At 41.1% G+C, this 17937-nt stretch overlaps 1 protein-coding gene across 4 annotated transcripts in view; it reads right to left on the bottom strand.

Annotated features, from left to right (window-relative positions):
* The window catches only part of LOC131399108 (nuclear autoantigen Sp-100-like), a 92540-nt gene extending 76843 nt beyond the window's left edge, over positions 1-15697 (bottom strand). For all 4 annotated transcript variants that reach the window (XM_058533178.1, XM_058533179.1, XM_058533180.1 and 1 more), the window contains exon 1: positions 15566-15697. In XM_058533178.1, the coding sequence (XP_058389161.1) occupies positions 15566-15597 (32 nt within the window). In that variant the 5' untranslated portion in view covers positions 15598-15697. The remainder of the gene's footprint in view (positions 1-15565) is intronic.
* Positions 15698-17937: the final 2240 nt, after the last annotated feature.

Genomic DNA, 17937 nt, shown 5'->3' with positions numbered 1-17937 from the left:
ATACAAATATTGAATCATGTACACTTGAAACTAATATAATGCTATATGTCAATTATATCAAAATAAAAAAATTCATAAATTAAAAAAACACAAAAACTCAACATACTCTTACCATATGACCCAGCGATAGTGCCCCATGGTTTTTACCAAAAGAAGGAATTGAAAAATTATGTCTACACCAACACCTACATGTGGATGTCTACAGCAACTTTATTCACAACTGCCAGAATTTGGAAGCAACCAAGATGTCCTCCAAAAGGTGAATGGGTAAATAAACTGTGGTACATTCAGACAATGGAATATTTTTCAGTGCTAAAAAGAAATAAGCTATCAAGCCATGAAAAGATATGGAGGAACCTTAAATGCATGTTACTAAGTGCGGTGACATACTGTATGATTCTAACCATATGACATTCTGGAAAAAGCGAAACTATGGAGACATTAAAAAATCAGTGGTTGCCAGGGGTTAAAGGGAGGGATGAACAGGCAGAGCACAGAGGATTTTTAGAGCAGAGAAACTACTCTATATAATACTATAACATGTCATTATATATTTGTCCAAACCCATAGAATGTACAACAAGAGTGAATCCTAATTAATGTATGGACTTTGGGTGATAATGATGTGTCAATGCAAGTTCATAATTGTAACAAATGTACCACTCTGGCGGGGGATGTTGATAATGGAGTAGGCTATGCATGTTTGGGGGAGGGGATACAGGAGAAATCTCTACTTTCTACTCAATTTTGCTGTAAACCTAAACTGCTATTTAGGTCTATATAAAACATGTAAAAAACCCCACAAACCCCTGAAACCATAAAACTTCTTGAAGAAAACATAGAAGGCAAAAGTTCTTGACATTGTGGCAATAATTTCTTGGATTTGACACCAAAACTACAGGCAATAAAACCAAAAATAGACAAGTGGGACTACATCAAACTAAAAAGCTCTGCACAGCAAAGGAAACCATCAACAGAGTGAAAAGGCATCTTATGGAATGGGATAAAATATTTGCAAACCATCTATCTGATAAGGTGTTAATATCCAAAATATATAGGAATCTCCTACGACTCAATAGCAAAAAAACCCCCCAAAAACAAAAACAAAAACAAAACCAAACGGTTAAAAAAATAACCAAAGGACTTGAATAGATATTTCACCAAGTAGACATACAAATTGCTACCAGGTATATGAAAAGGTGCTCAACATCACTAATCATGAGGGAAATACAGGTCAAAACCACAATGAGATATCACCTCACACTTGTTAGGATGGATATTATATATTTAAAAAAAAAAAGATAAGTATTGGCGAGAATGTGGACAAATTGGAACGCATGTACACTTTTAGAGTGAAAAGAGTGGGGCAGCCACTATTGAAAACAGTATAAAGTTTTTTCAAAAAATTAAAAATAGAGCTACCATATGATCCAGCAATCTCAGTTCTGAATATTTATCTATAAGAATTGAAATTCTTGGAATTGGAAGAGATCTCTGCACTCTAATGTTTATTGCAGCATTATTTACAATTGCCAAAATATGGAAACAAGCCAAATGTTCATTGACAGATGAATGGATAAAGAAAACATGGAATATACTTACAACGGAATATAATTTGGCTTTAAAAAACAAGGAAATACTGCCATTTGCAACAACATGGATGAACCTAGAGAACATTATGCTAAGCGAATTAGAACAGTCACAGAAGGATAAATACTGCATAATTCCACTTATATGAGGTATCTAAAATAGTCAAACTCATAGAAGTAGAGAATAGAATGGTGGTTGCCAGGGGCTGGGGGAGGGGGAAATGGGGAATTGTTTTCAATGGGTGTAAAGTTTCAGTTATGCAAGATGAGTAAGTTCTAGAGATCTGCTATAAAACATAGTACCTACTGTTAACAAACATGAGGAACTTTTGGGAGGTGATGGTTATGTTTAGTACCTTGGTTGTGGAGATGGTATCATGGGTGTATGCATATGTCTAAACTCATCAAGATGTATACATTAAATGTGTGCATTTTTTTGTATATCAATTATACTTCAATAAATCTTAAAAATATATAATTACTTACACAGGGGAAACCAGCAAGAGGCAAGCCAACTTAGGCTTCTGAATTGTAGAAAGGGTCAGGAATCAGAGGCACCATGACTTCAGAAGACAGGTTGGGAGGTAAAAATAAAAACTGGCACAAAAGAAGCTCACCAGCCAACCAGAGGCATCCTTTACCTAGAGCCCTAATTAGGTTTTCATGTCTTATTCCCAAATGTGGGTGTACACCCAATGGACACCTGATGGAATCTTTGAGAAAGACAAATAATGGGGCAGGAGTTGGGAAGAAACTAACTCCTAAAAGAACCTTGGAAGAAACAGATGGAATTAAAAAAATTATCACCCTCAGCAGTAGAGAAAAAATATTGGATTCATTAAAAAAAGAAACAAGGATGGTGTAAAAAAGAAGGAACTTTTAAAAAGAGCTTTTGGAAATTAAAAGTATGATGGCAGACATTTAAAAATCACTAGAAGGAATTAATGAGCTGAGAAAATTTCACAGATGGTAGATTCAAAAGAAAAAATATAAAATATTGCCAAGAAAAAACAAAGAACAGGAAGCTTGTTGAGGATCAATCTTGTTGCTGTCAAGTCTGACTCCTGGCGACCCTAAGAATGAATGATGTTCACAATGTCCTGTCCTCAAAAGCCCTACTCAGCTTCTGTAGACTCATGCCTATGGCTTCCTTTATGGAGTCAATTCATCTCACACTTGGTCTTCCTCTTTTCTTGCTGCCTTCTATTTTTCCCAGCGTTATTGTCTCTTCCAAAGAATCCTGCCTTCTCATGATGTGCCCAGGGGACAGCCTTGGTTTTATCATTTTTGCCTCCAGCCATAGTTCCGGCTTAATTTTCTCTAGGACCCACTTGTTCATCTTTCTGGTGGGATCAACCTAAGAGACCTAATATCCAACTAATGGGAATTCCAAAAATATAGAAGAGAAAGCAGAAGGGAGGAAATTATCAAAGAAATATTACAAGCAATATTATGTCAATTGAAGTAAATGTTTCCATTTGAAAGGGCCCTGGAGTACCCAGAACAATGAATTCAACCAACACCCAAAGCAAGGCAAACCATTGTGACATTTCAGAAATCAAAAAATTAAGCAGAAGAACCAGAAAGTCTCAGAGAGGCAAAGCAGGTGCCATACAGAGAGAGGATCAAGAATCAGAACAGCAGCAAACTTAAGAAAGCTGGAAACTGCAGGACAATGGACTAAATTACTTTCCAAACTAGACCTTTACACCTACCAAATTTTCATATAAGTGTGAGGATAAAAAAATAAGGATTTTTTTTTTTTAGCACACGAATGATCTTAAAAATATATGTATGCCTTCTATGAACTCTTACTCAGGAGGCTATGGATAATGTGCTACACCAAAACGAGGGAGTAAAACAAGAAAGAGGAATCATGTCGCCCTGTATTGAGAGGAGTTTTAGAGTTCTGTGGTGAGTTTGGGAAGAATTGGTAATGAAGACACACAAAATCCAGGCAAATATATAACAAGGCAATAGTTATTTATGGGGGGGGGTAGGTGTTGCATAGGAAAGAAATGTGATAGTAATATATTACATGATTTAGCTATAAAGAACATTTAGATAGTCATAATAATGGTAATACTGACTAACGATTAACCCCAAACTGTGATGTATTGCATGAATGGAAAGTGAATGGAAAGGAGTATTATGAGAGCTAGCTCCTTCTTCTGCAGTGTTATGTGACTAGATTAATGTCTGAAATTTAAAAAAAATCACAAAACAGCTGTACGAGTACATCATTTAGACTTATGGAAGTAAATACCACAGGGAAGAGCTAAAAGATTAAAAAGAATCCATCTGAGAAATTGGACACAGGGTAGGGAGGATGGAGGCAAGGACTGCTGGTTTTTTATAAAGGCCTTGTTGACTATTCGATATTTTAAATATGTCAAATATCAATCAATCAAACATACATATTTGATATATGTATGTGTATTACTTTGGTGAAATTAACTAAATCAATAAAAATATTTCAATACAATTTACTCTGGATTAAACAGATTAAGGGAGAAAAATTATATTATTGTCTCAAAAGATTCTATAAAAATTGATAAATATCTAACACATGGTCCTGATAAAAAGAAACAACTTATAGTAAACCAGGACTAGCAGTAAATGTCCCTAACTTGATAAAAGGCATCTATCAGAAAACCTCAATTTAAACACTGTAAACATCCTCCTAAAACCAGAAATAAATCTAAACTGTTAATTTTTATTGCTACTATGTAGTATTGTTTTGGCGATGCACCAGCTAATGCACTGACCACGTACACGAAGAAAGAAAAAAGATAGAAAGAAAGAAAAATGTAGAGGTATAAATTCTGAAAAAGAGGAGACAAAATTACTATTACTTGCGGGTGCCGGCCCCCTGGCGTAGCGGTTAAGTGTGCGCACTCTGCTGCTGGTGACCTGGGTTCAGATCCTGGGTGCGCACCGAGGCACCACTTGTCAGGCCATGCTGTTGCGGCGTCCCATATAAAGTGGAGGAAGATGGGCGCAGATGTTAGGCCAGGGCCAGTCTTCCTCAGCAAAAAGAGGAGGATTGGCATGGATGTTAGCTCAGGGCTGATCTTCCTCACACACACACACACAAAACTACTATTACTTGTAGAAGATGTAATTATTTATCTAGAAAAATATAAGACAATATTAGACGGGAGAAGACCACTTGTAAAATTCATATCTATAAGATTGACAAACTCAATAGATTTTTCCTATGCCAGCCACAAAAAATTAGAAATGTAAAAGAAAAAAGAGTTCCCATTTACAAATACAATTATAAAATGCCTAGCACTAAACTGACCCAATGAGAATATCACAGGGCTCATTAAAGAACAACTTTACTATAGAACTTGACTATATACTTGAATAAATGGAGAGAGATACAATGTTTCTAGCTGAGAGCATTCAGAATTTTTAAAAATGTAAATTCTTCCTAAATTTGTCTATTCATTCAGTGTCTGTTAATTGAATCCCAGCAAGATAGGTTACAGAGCATTAACAATTTGTTCTAAAATTTATTTAGGAAAAAGAAGATACTCAAGAACATCTAAGAATATTATGAAAAGAGGAACAATAAAGAGCTTTACCTGTTAAACCATAGTAACTGAAACATTTCAGTATTGCAATAGGAATGAAAAATAGAAATATGGATCAGAACAGAGATCACCTATACATAAAAGAGAATCTAGTGTATACTAAAGATGTTATTTCAAATCAGTAGTTAAAGGATAAACTACTAAGTTAATACTACTGCATAAATGGTCCTTTTTTTGTCAGAAAAAAAGTTCTGTATCTCATTCCATACACAAAAACAAATTTCCCATGGAATTAAGAATGAAATGTAACCAACCATCCAGCTAAACAAACTATACAACCTTCTACTTTTCCTTTCTATTTGCCATTCTACTGGCCACTCCCTCTTATTCAATGAAGATTTTAGCACTTGCCTTACCAGGACTCCTTACAAAATTCTTGATTACTTCAACATCCACAGAGAAATTCCATTAAATACCATGATCTTTCAACTTATTGACCTTCTTACTGCTAATAATCTTGTCTTTCATTCCATTGCTGCAACTCACCTCCATGGCCACATTTTAGACCTCATCATTCCTCCAATTTGTGCACCCTCCAAAATCTCAATTTCAACTGTGACCACTGCCTCATACATCCCAGGTCATGTCTTCTAATTCCCGAACTCCAACATATCTTTGATCCTCTCCCCTCGGACCTTCAATTATACCACTGTTTTATTATCCATAACCACTTCTATGTCTTCACTTCTTTTCTCACCCAGCTAAAGTCCATGGTCTATTGTTACAATCCAGTGTTCTTAACCTTGGCTATACATTAGAACCACCTGAGGAGATTTTAAATATCCTGATACCCAGCTGCAACTGGGAGTGGTATCTGTAAGTTCAAAGCTTCCCCATCATGCAGTCAAGTTCTAGAATTGCTGTTAAAATCCGCCTCTTAAATTCACCCTCAACCTCCTTGCTTACATCTCCCTCCACTGAATTCATCTAACAAATCATTAACCCTAGATAAAACCAGATTAGTCCCTTTTCCACTCATCTGCATCCAAGCTGTCTGGAGAAAAACAGAATAGTGCTAAGTACTCTCTCTTTAAGTTTATGATCATTAAGCTGAAACAGACTCTCAATGTTGTTCATTAATTATAGATTTTGCGATTCATTTCACTTTTTCTTTCACTGAATGACTGTGTTACAGCTTCTCTATCCTCAAACTCCGACCATTCCTTCTCTTCTTCCTTTCCTCCCTTTCTCACCCGAGACTATAGAAGCAACCAGAGAGTGTAATTGCACCCTCTCATCATAAAATATATCAGCCTACCTATATCTGTTCCCACTGGCCTTCCCTCCTGTTGTAGCACATGAAATGCGTAGCTTCAATCTAAGGGCAATCCACCCACCTGGGCACTGCTTTCCATCACCTCACCCCTACTCAGGCACAATCAATACAGAAATCATCCCCTCTCACTCCTGCCTCATCAACTTTTCCTTCTCTATTGGAATATTCCTATAAACGCAGTGCTTCAATATTACCCATTTAAAAGTCTCCCTACATCCTACCCTCCACTCAATTACCTCTCCTTTTCTGTTTCCCCTTTGAAATTGTTATCTATGTTCACTGTCTCCACTTTCTCTCCTCTCACTCTCTCTTGCACCCATTCAAATTTTATCCCTATCGATAGTCTATACTTAAGACCCTGACTTTCTATCTTCCCTGACCTCCACACACTAAATCCAAAGGCCAGGTCTCAGTCCTCCTCTTCCTCCATCCCTCAGCCTCATTGACCTCATCGTTCACTTCTTCCTTCTGGAAGTGCTTTCTTCATTTGGCTTCTGAGATGCCATGTTTGTGGCTTTCCTGCTGCCTCCTTGGCTGCTCCTTCTGCTCTTCCTGCATGTATTGGACTGCCTCAGGGCCAGTCCTGTGACCCCTTCTCTATCTGCACTCCTTCCGTGTGCAATCTCGTCTATTCCCACACCTTTGAATACCAGCCACACGTGGACAATTCCCAAACGTGCGTCTCTACCTTACATCTCTTCCCTGGACTCTAGATTTATATTCAACCATCTCCACTTTGATGACACTGGTAGGCTTTTCACACTCAGCCAGGCAAGAACTGATTATTGATCTTTTGAATCACCTCTTGAAACTTTCTCATTTTCCAGTTTTCTTATATATGGGATTCAGCAAATACATATAACACTTACTAAATGTTATGCATCATTCCAAGCACTTACATATACTAACTCATTGAATCCTGACAGCACCTATGAGGTATATGCTATTATTATCCCATTTTACAGATGAAGAAACAGAGGTATGGAGAAGTTAATCAATTTCCCCAAAGCCATATAACTATTCAAGAACAGAACGAGGCTTTGGAACAGAGTCCAGGCCCTTTATCACTACACAATTTTGCCATCCAGGCAAATGACAATTCTATCCTTCAATTTATTTGGACAAAACCTTTGGAGCCTTCTATGACGCCTCTCTTTCTCTCACACCTAGCATTTAATCCATCTGCAATTGTCCTTGGCTCTACCAGAGAAGTCTATCCAGTATCCCACCCCTTTTCTTTACATCCATTGCATCAATCTGGTCTCAGCCACCACCATCTCCTGCCTGGACTATTGCAATAGCTACTAACTAGCCTCCCTACTTCCACTCTTGCCACACTGCAGCTGTTCTCCAAACACCAAACATAAGCAAAGAGAGATCTTTTAAAAACTGAAGCCAGATCATTTCTCTCTACTGAAAACCCTCCAATGGCTCCCCATTTCACTTTGAATAAAATCTAAAGTCTTGACGTGACCTACCAGAAAATACATGACTGTCTCTTGGAAACTCTCCAACCTCATTTCATACCCCTCCTCCTCTAGATCTTCTAGATCATTGCCCTTTGGCACCCTAACCTCATAGCTTTGCTCAGACATTCCAAGCATGTTTCTATACCTGACCTTTCATTGCCTGTTTCTTCTGCTTAGAACATTTCTTCAGAAATTTTCTTGGTGCTTTTCTTCATTTCATTTAGGATTCTCATCAAATATCAACCTCTTAGAAAGCACCCCCAGGACATCCTGTATAAAATAGCACTCCCATTATACTCTGTGTACCTCATAGGTTTTTTTCTTCATAGTCTCACCACTTTCTGCCATTACATTATATATTTATTTGTTCATCTGTTTATTGTTTGCCTTCCTCACTGGAATGCCACCTCTGTTAGGGGAGGGCCTTGGTCTGCTTTGCTCACCATTATATTCCAGCACCTAATCAAGCATTGGAAACATGGAGTCAGGAAATATTTGTAAATAAATGAATAAAGTATTAGAATAATATATAGGAGAATATGGTTAGAATTCTGAGTACATGAAAGGCATTCTTTAACAAGACACAAGAAGGATAACGTTGGTAAACTTGAGTATATAAAAAATTTTTTTAAATGTGATTTTTGAGTGAATGGGAAAATGAAACTAAAACTAGACTAACGCTTGCTTAGTACCTATATAAAATAATCTAAACAAAAATTCATCAGAGGGTAGGATGGAATAGTTTGAGGCAGTCCAGAAGTCCAGTCTAGAATAATAGAAGTGCTGGATAGAAGAACAAAAATCCTATTAAAAAGGGATTATAGAGCTACGGAAACAACACAGATGACAGAGACTAAGATTCTAGAGACAGGAGAACTTTGGGAGCTGAGGAGCTGAAGTTGTTCTTTTTCTGGGGAGTATTTGCTGATTCTGGAAGCAGAGGCCGAGAATCTGGGCTTGGCCAAGGCCAAGGAGTGCTGATCTGAGCAGAAAACAGAAGAGCTTGTAATGGCCATGCATGGCTGAAGAACTGAGGGGCCCAACACACAGCCAATTACCCCTCCCAAGACCTTTGGTAAAGTTGTTTAGGCCAGGAAGCTGGAAGAACTACGTCAAAAGTCTCTTAAAACCAAAGCAAAATTACCTGTAGGTTCACCATGCCGAAAAGACAAAGACAGTCATGATGAGGTCCAGAGAATATAAAGAAAGAGAGTTGAAATCCCTGCAGGGGGTGGTGATCTGGCTATGGGATCTGCAGTCTTTTTTTCCCTGAGTGCACTTTTTAACTCTGGACAAGGCTAGAAGATGAGAATATGGACTTGGCACAGGTAGAGGGCTGTGGCTGGAGGACAAAGAAACTAACAGAACTTTTGAGGGCTGGAGCGCAAAATTAGACTTCAAGGAAACAAAAAACTTGGTTGGTTTTCTCCTCAAGAACTTTTCTCAATTCTAAAGCTGTATGAAGCAAGAGACTGAAAATATGACAAAATCTTTGAAAAACAGAGAAAATTTGATGGCAATCTCTCAGTCGAAAGCCCAGGATGTCCTCATCTGGGATCAGGGAAAACCAGAGGTATTTAAAATCTTATTAAGGGCCAGCCCCGTGGCTTGGTGGTTAAGTGCGCGCGCTCCGCTGCTGGCGGCCCGGGTTCGGATCCCGGGCGCGCACCGACGCAATGCTTCTCCGGCCATGCTGAGGCCGCGTCCCTCATGCAGCGGCGGGAAGGACGTGCAACTATGACATACAACTATCTACTGGGACTTTGGGGAAAAAAAAGGAGGAGGATGGGCAACAGATGTTAGCTCAGAGCCGGTCTTCCTCAGCAAAAAGAGGAGGATTAACACGGATGTTAGCTCAGGGCTGATCTTCCTCAGACACACACAAAAAATCTTATTAAAAAAATGCAAGCTAATCTTGAGTCATTTTGTACCTGATTTGCTTCAGGTAATCTGCCTCATTATTTTACTTGCCTAGCAGAGGAAAGGGGATCACTCTCATGTGGAAGACAACAACAACTGGACATTGTATTCACAATGTCTGGCATTCAATCAAAAGTAATTAATGTCAAAAGGTAGGACTATACAACCAAACCAAGAGAAAAAAGACATAACAGAAGCAGATGCACAGAGGATTCAGAGTTTAGAGTTAGCACACAAAAGGTATGATTAAAATGGTCAAGAAAATGGATGAAAAGATGGAGAAAATAGAAAGTTAGACAATTCCAGCAGAGAATTGGAACCCACAGAAAATAATCAAATGAACATTTTAGAACTGAAAAATACAATTTCTTAAATTAAACTCAATGGAAGGATTTAGCGGAAGATTGGATTAAAAAATTAGTAAATTAACTAACTAGAAGACAGATCAATAGATGATATCCAACTAAAGTACAGAAATTTTAAAAATGGAAAAATCCAGAAAAGCATGTAAGGAACATGTGAGAAACAGTCAAAAGGTCTAGTGTAATTTACTTTTGAGTCCTAGAAAGAGAGAGGAGGGAGTTGGCGAGAGGGCAGAAGAAATATCTGAAGATATAGTGGCTAAAAATTTTCCAAAACGGCTAAAAGACATCAACTTACAAACTCAAGGCTCTCAAAACCTCAACAGTGTAAATACAAAATAAAAACAAAACCAAAAAACAAACAAATCTAGACTCATTACTGTATAAATGCTGAGAGAAAAATGTTGGAAGCAGTCAGAGAAAAACTTCATGAGCCACAACCAAACTTCAAGCCATAAACTTTGAAAAATGGCAGTTAATCAACCAGTCGATCAATCAGTGACCATAAGTTTCTGGTATGATGGGGCAGGATTCGAAAAACCTTAATCCCTTCTAATTCCCACAAGCAACACAGCCTTCTGTTGAAAAAACTTAAAAGTTGGGAAAAGCATTTTAAAATGTTATTAATCATTGAAAAGATGAAACAGTAAAGATTTACCATGCAAAAGTAAAGAGGAAGGAGAAACAGAGAGGTAAGCAAGCACAGAGCCACTTTTGACTTGACGGCATTCGCTGATCCCAGAGACTCGGATCCTCGGGTTTGACAGCTTTAAGGGGTGAGAGGGACAGAGATAAAGTTGAGAGTCCACACACGGTGGAGGGTCTAACAGGACTCCAGACATGACCATCACATCTGCACAGTGAGAATAAAGGGGAGGGGACAGCTCTGGCCTGGAATTGTTTCCCAGTAAACCCCTTGGCTTCCTCCAGGTCCTCTCAGACCCTGATCTTGTGTTGAAGTGTTTCTGGATAGGTTGTGCCCTCAGGCACCTGGACGTGGACATGGCAAACAGAAATCCTTTCCAAAGGCTAGTAGGCCTGCCCTGCAGGCCTAAATTTTACCTATAAATAATTTTTTCAAATACAGTTGAGTACACAGTCAAAGATAACCAGCAAAATAATCTTTGTGAATAGACTGTGGAAAGGGAAAAATAGTAACTTTATAGTGGAGAAACCCGGCAAACACGACCATAACCACATGATCAAGGGGAACATCCCTAGTGATAAGTTGGGTTGACATATCCCCTGATAAGTGTGATGAGAAGGGCACTTCACCTTTGGGGTATTCTTTCATAAAACCCATAACCCCAGTAAATCATGAGAAAAACACCAAGGCAAACCCAAATTGAAAGACATTCTACAAAATGCCCTACCAGTACTCTTCAAGCTGTCAAGGTCATGAAAGACAAGGAAAGACTGAAAAACTATCACAGACCAGAAGAGAGTAGGTGACAAGGTGGCTAAATGCAGTGTGGTACCCTGGACTGAATCCTGGAACAGAAAACAGACATTAGTGGAAAAATTGATGAAATTGAAAAATGTCTGAGGTTTAGTTAATAGTGATGTACCAGTGTTGGTTTTTTAGTTTCGACAAGTGTACCACAGTAACGTAAGAGGATAAAGCACAGGAACTGAAACTGGGTGTGCTGTGTACAGAAACTTCTGTACTACCTTTGCAACTTTTCCATAAATATAAAATTATTACAAAATAAAAAGTTTATTTAAAAAAATCTTTATGAGTGAGAATAGCAGAAATAATGGAAAACAGGACCATGTTGAAAGTGTCAGGTGACAGCTATAAAACTTCTTTAATCTGTGTAAGTCTTTCATTAGAGAAGAAAACCTACAGCAAGCATCATCCATAACTGTGCAATGATGAAGGCTTTCCCTTTGGGATTGGGATCAAGACGCAGATGATGACTCTCACTGCTTGTAGTCACCATAACACTGGAAGTGCCAGCCAACACAGTAAGGCAAGAAAAAGAAGTCACAAGTATAAGGATTAGATTGGAAGAAACAAAACTGTCATTATGTAAATTCATATATGTACATATATATCTCCATTTATTGTCAGTGCCATTGAGTCAATTGGACTCTGTGTACGGCAGAGCAAAACCCTGCCTGGTCTTTTTTGGCCTTCCTCTCATCTTCTAGTGCTATATCAGACAATGCTCCCCTGCTATTCACAAGGTTTTCATGGCCAATTTTTTTGGAAGTGAGTGGCCAGGTCCTTCTCCCTAGTCTGTCTTAGTCTGGAAGCTCCATTGAAACCTGTCCACCATGGGGACCTTGCTGGTATTTGAAATAGGGGTGGCATAGATTTCAGCATCACAGCAACAGGCAGCTGCCACAGTATGACAACCAACAGATGGGTGGTGTGGTTCCCTGACCAGAAATAAACTTGGGCCACAGTGAGAGCATTGAATCTTAACCACTAGACCACCAGGGCTGGTTTATATCTCCACGTAAGTCATTAGAATAAAAAAGAGTTTGGTAAAGTTTCAACTTATTTTTTTATCTTAGTAACAAGCAGCTAGAAAGTTGATTTTAAATTGTATAGATTTAATAATATAAAGATAACAAGTATCTGTGAATAAATTTGGCAGAAGATGTATAAGAACCTCTAGGGAGAAAAATATAAATTTTATTAGAAAATATTTTTAATTCAAATATACATATACCATATTAATGAGCTAGAAGACACAATATTACAAGATGTCTATTCTCTTCAAACTGATCTATAGATTCGATGCAATCCTAAATAAAATCCCAGCAAGATTTTGACAAGGTGATTTAGAGATGCAAAGGCCTAGATGCTTTGGAAGAAGAAAAGAGGATGGAAGGTTTACTCTATAGAAGTCAAGAGTTTATGTGAAGCATGGTCATTACGACAGTGAGGTGCTGGCATAAGGAGGGGGCTCTCCTCGGCCAACGGCAGAGAAGAGAGAGACAGAAACAGACATGTGTATATGGGACAGGAAATGGGAAAAAAACTTGACCCAGATGAAGACGTGCAAACTGGGGGAGCGGGGAGAGCTGCAGGCCAAGCAGGAGTGAGAGGAGCTGTAAAACCACGGCAGGCAGGAGAAAAAGAAGGTAAGGCAACACGGAAACCAACCTGCAGACAGAATCAACCTGGAAGAATAACCCAGAGGATGGGAAAGATGTCCCCATGGCCCTTATCGTCACACAAGACCTAAGCAAATCCAGCCGCAGTGTGAAGATGGGAGGATAAAGTAACAAATGTGGGTCACAGTGGAGCCTGCAGAGCTGTAGAAACAAATTAAGATCCCCCCCAAAATAAACACAATCAACTTAAAAAAAATCAGAGATAGCAAGAAACCAAAAAGCTACTAAAAATTAAATAATTGTCATGGAAGAAAAGTTGGAGACAACCATTATGAACACAAAACAGAAACAACAGGGTTGAAAGTATTAGTGGGCAGATAAAATCTGTGAAGGCTCACGTTGTGCCAATGGAAGAATAATTTTGCCCAAAAATTGAAAAAGAAAGTTTTTGGAGATATTTGAGAAGAAACGTTCCCTGAAGTAAAGTTACAGTGGAATCTGCCACCCTGAAGAAGACAGTGTGCGTGGAATTCACCAGTAACTTTCTGCATGGCTTTATTTATTTATAATAACAAGAGTGCATCTACCTTATAAAATCAATACTATAACAAGTCTATACTTTAAATTTTTTTTTTCTGGAGGAAGATTCGCCCTGAGCTAACCATAAACAAAGTTAAAAGACAAGGAGACTATATTTATAACTTGTAGAATATTTAGCAAATTCTCCCTTATCATTAAAGACAGGACAATCACCCCAACTGAATGACACTGGCGATAAATAAACCACCAATTCATAGAAGAGGAAATTTAAACGGCCAATAAACACAAAACACTGTTAAACCTCCCATGTAATCAGAAGAAAGAAAATTAAGAAGCTGCAACTCTGTATCCACCACCTTTGCAAAGTTTGGGCGTGGGGAGATGGCTCACCTTATTCCCTATTAGTAGGAGAATATAGTGGTTCAGCTCCCTAGAAAGGCAATTTGGCAGGATTTATAAACATGTAAATATTAGCACCCTTTGCCTCAACGATTCTACTTTTTCGATTATCGACACGGGACAAATACACTTATATGTGCAAAAACCTAAGGAAATATATAGTTGTTCTCACAGCCTGTTGGTAAAGGTAGACAATTGAAAATAACCTAAATGGCCATTAACTGAGGGGAATGGTTTAGAAATTATGGTCTATCGATTCTCTGGAATAGCACGTAGCTGCTAAAAAGGGCGAGGTAGAGATCTCTATGATTATTAAGGTGATCTCTATGATTTTCACTATTAAAATAAGTGAAAACGCAAAATGCATAATGGCATACACAGTATAATCCCATTTATTAAAAAGCAAGCACACAAATTATGTGTTTAGGAAAATGAGCTAGATTTGTAAATGCATAGAAAAAGATCTGGAAGGTTACACCCACAGCACTTAGCAGGACCAGGATGGGAAGCTGCGGGGGAAGGGGGGCTGGTGAACAGGACTTTTCCCCTCTGTATACTTCCGTCTCATTTGAAATTTTACAAACAAGAATGTATAATGTATTTCTTTTGTATTAAAAAATAGGAAAATTAAAAATATTAAGTAATGTTATTTCTGACCCATTACTGGAGAAAAAGGTAGGATTTCTACCATTTTTCTTGTCAGAGGTATAACCCATTCTAGAACAGAAAATCAAAGTAAAAATGAAAATACCCAGCCTGCGTTAGTCTTTGGCGTCTTGGGCCTCTCTCTTCCTTTTACTTTCTTTGATCAAGATCAAGGGAGGAAGAACACAGACCCCCACACAGAGCTGGGAACAGGCCCGGAGCTGACGGAGGCCCGTCCACAGGACAGGTACGAGGCCCCAGCATCCGGTGTTTGAAAAGAAGTCAGGTGTTTCCCTGAATTTTATATTCTCTGAACTCCCTTCTTTGAAATGACCGACGTGAAGGCAGAGGAGGCTGGAGGAAAAGGAGAGGATTCAGAGGTCATGAGGAATAATAAATCCCGCCACAAAGCCTCGTCAAGACAGCTGACTTCAGGTCGGCCTGCCAGCTGAGCAGCAGCTATACAGCAAGCAAGTCGTGTGCGTTGTGGCAGCTGGACTCACACCAGCAGGCGGCCTGCTGCAGTTTACACTCCGATTCCCTCATTGCATATGCCTGCATTTCATTATACTGCCTGTGAGTGTTCTTGTGAAGCAGATCCAAGGGCCAGGCTTCACTGAGCGTCTACACGGCTGACACTGACGCAGCAGCCGTGGCCAGAGAGAGAGGTTAAAGGAAGGGAGATAAAGACTGACCTGGTGCTGAAGTCACTGCCCCCATCGGCCATCTTCCCGCCCCAGGCCCTGCCTGGACCTCGAGCTTGGCCTCCAATGCCTCCAGTGTCCCCAGCCTGGGTCCAGGGTGGCTGCTGAGCACTGACCAGGAAGTTTGAACTACTCACCCAAAGAGGGCCCCGCCCAAACGGGGAAAACAAAAGTGAAAGTATCTCAGTGTGCCGTGTAGACGCTGTCTCCCTCCCCTGCAGCTTCCCCGTGGTCCTCAGCAATCAGGACATGTTACAGCAGGAATGGACGAGCAGTGACACTCAGGGCCTAGAGGTCTGGGGAAGGAGGACCCGGGGAGGAGCAGGGCCAGCCCCCAGGAGTCCACTTGTTTGTGCAAAGACACCAAAAACATCTGTGTGGACCCCCCTGTCCTCAGCTGCTTCTGCCTTCTAGGAGGGTTTCAGAGTTCACATGGGGTGGTGGTGAACCCCACGCCTGCCCCTTCCCCTGTCTACATGGCTGTGGGGGAGAGGGAAAGACAGACACTTCAAATCTTCTCTCTGGCCAGTGGGAGAGCCTGGACCTCACCAATTTAGGTCTCAGCATAGGAACCCAGAGCTGGAGAGAGCCCAAATGCTCAGCACTGTAAACCGCAGAGAATGTTCTTAGACATCAGGCAGGGGTGAGAGAGAAATCTCCATGGCCCTGGAGCCAGAGGCTGGAGCCAAATTGATGGTTATGGTTAACGTAATGGCGAACATCTTCAGTGCCGGGGTTTAAGGTGCCCTGACTCTGAGGCTGCTTCACAGCTGCAGCCAGGGATGCTGAGGAGAAACCTCAAAAGCAGTCCCTGGAATGCCCAGAGGGCAGAGGCTTCTCTTTGGATAGAGATGGAGGTTGGAACTGAGACGATCTAGAAATGAAAGGGCAAGTGACCCCAGCTGGGAGGGTGACCCTTGGCTTCGGAGTTGTGTCTGTCCACAGATTTTTCATTCAGCTTCTGAGTCATCATTCCAGAAAGGATGAGAAGTCACCTAGAGACGTACTCTACTTCAGCATAAAAGGAAGTTACATTTGAAAATGCGGGGGAAGTTTTCTTCCCTCTCTCCGCTTCTGTTCTTTCTTTCCTCCAAAGGACTGAACATCGATCTGGTTGGGACAGATTCCAGGACACTGATGAGACATCTTTTCCTGTGGGCATGGTCTCTGTCTGTACCAGGTGCTACACACACCTGGATCTCTCTGTCTCTCTCTCCCCCTCACTTTGTGCGGTAGAAGGGCTGGTAAGCTGAGCCTGTGTTGGGCATGACTATCCTCTGCTCCCGGCCTCCATGGGGCATGTGGCCCAGACACGGCCTGGCACCGATGACACCAGACTTTTCTGGTGTCCCCTCTCTCTCCTTCTCTGTCCCTGGGCAGCAGGTCAACCCAGGCCACCATCGTGTGGGGTGTTGACATAAATGTGCCAGCTTTTCCGCGCGTCTGCTTAGAGTCACCAAGATGCCAACGAACAGCTGGCTGGGTGGGAAATCCACAGGCGCCAGCCCTTCCGGGGTGGACACTCCCACGCTGGGAGGGAAGGAGACGTTCCTTTGGGCTGGAGAAAGCTGGGCACACACCACACTCTGCAAGAGCAGCAGCACTTTATGAGGAATCAGGAGGCCTCTGTGGAGAAAGCAAAGTCTCTTTGACGAGAAAACAACGTCAGACCCGCCCGGGTTAAGAGACAGGACCAATTTAAGAAGCAGATAGAATTCCTAAAAATCCTGCTGCACTGATTGGAAGGAAATAAGGGAGCACTTGGGGCATTTTCCATGGCAACAAGAAGCACTGAGAACAGGGACCATTTCTGCTGTCGCAGAAGTAGCCCAGCTCCTGGACCTGGAGACCTGGAAAGCAGGCGAGGCCGCGATTGAGGAGGGACCGCAGGGCGGAGGACCGGCCAAGGGGATGGGCTTCTTCAGCTTCACCAGGAGCAGCTTCCATTCAGATTCAGTAGTGGGGCTCAGTCTGCACCCTGGGAGGCCCCTGTGGGGGCCAGAGGTTGGTCCCTGAGATGAGGCAGTAGCCTCCTGGACCTGAGATTGCAAGGGCAGGAGGAAGCGGCAGCAGCAACAGCAGCCACTGGGGCAAGAGGACCAGACCCTGGGCACCTCTGTGGATGCAGTAATGGGAGGCAGCTGGCACCTGGGACCTAAGTGGGAAGAACAGCCAAGCCCCACTGCAACGTCCCCTTCCAGGGGGCGGCACACCAATCAGTGTGACTCGCCTGGTCCTTCTGCCCCCTCTCCTCCCTGGAGAGACTCTCTGGTTGGGGGTTCAGTGGAAGGGGTGAGTCTGCTCCTTGGTCGTCTCCCTCAGCTCATCTGCCCAGAGAGGCCAGGGCTCTGTTGGCTCCTCTG

This window comes from Diceros bicornis, chromosome 37 (genome assembly GCF_020826845.1).
Source record: "Diceros bicornis minor isolate mBicDic1 chromosome 37, mDicBic1.mat.cur, whole genome shotgun sequence".
Taxonomy (NCBI): Eukaryota; Metazoa; Chordata; class Mammalia; order Perissodactyla; family Rhinocerotidae; genus Diceros; species Diceros bicornis.
Note: the sequence above shows the minus strand (reverse complement) of the source record. Positions and strands in the feature narration are given on the sequence as shown.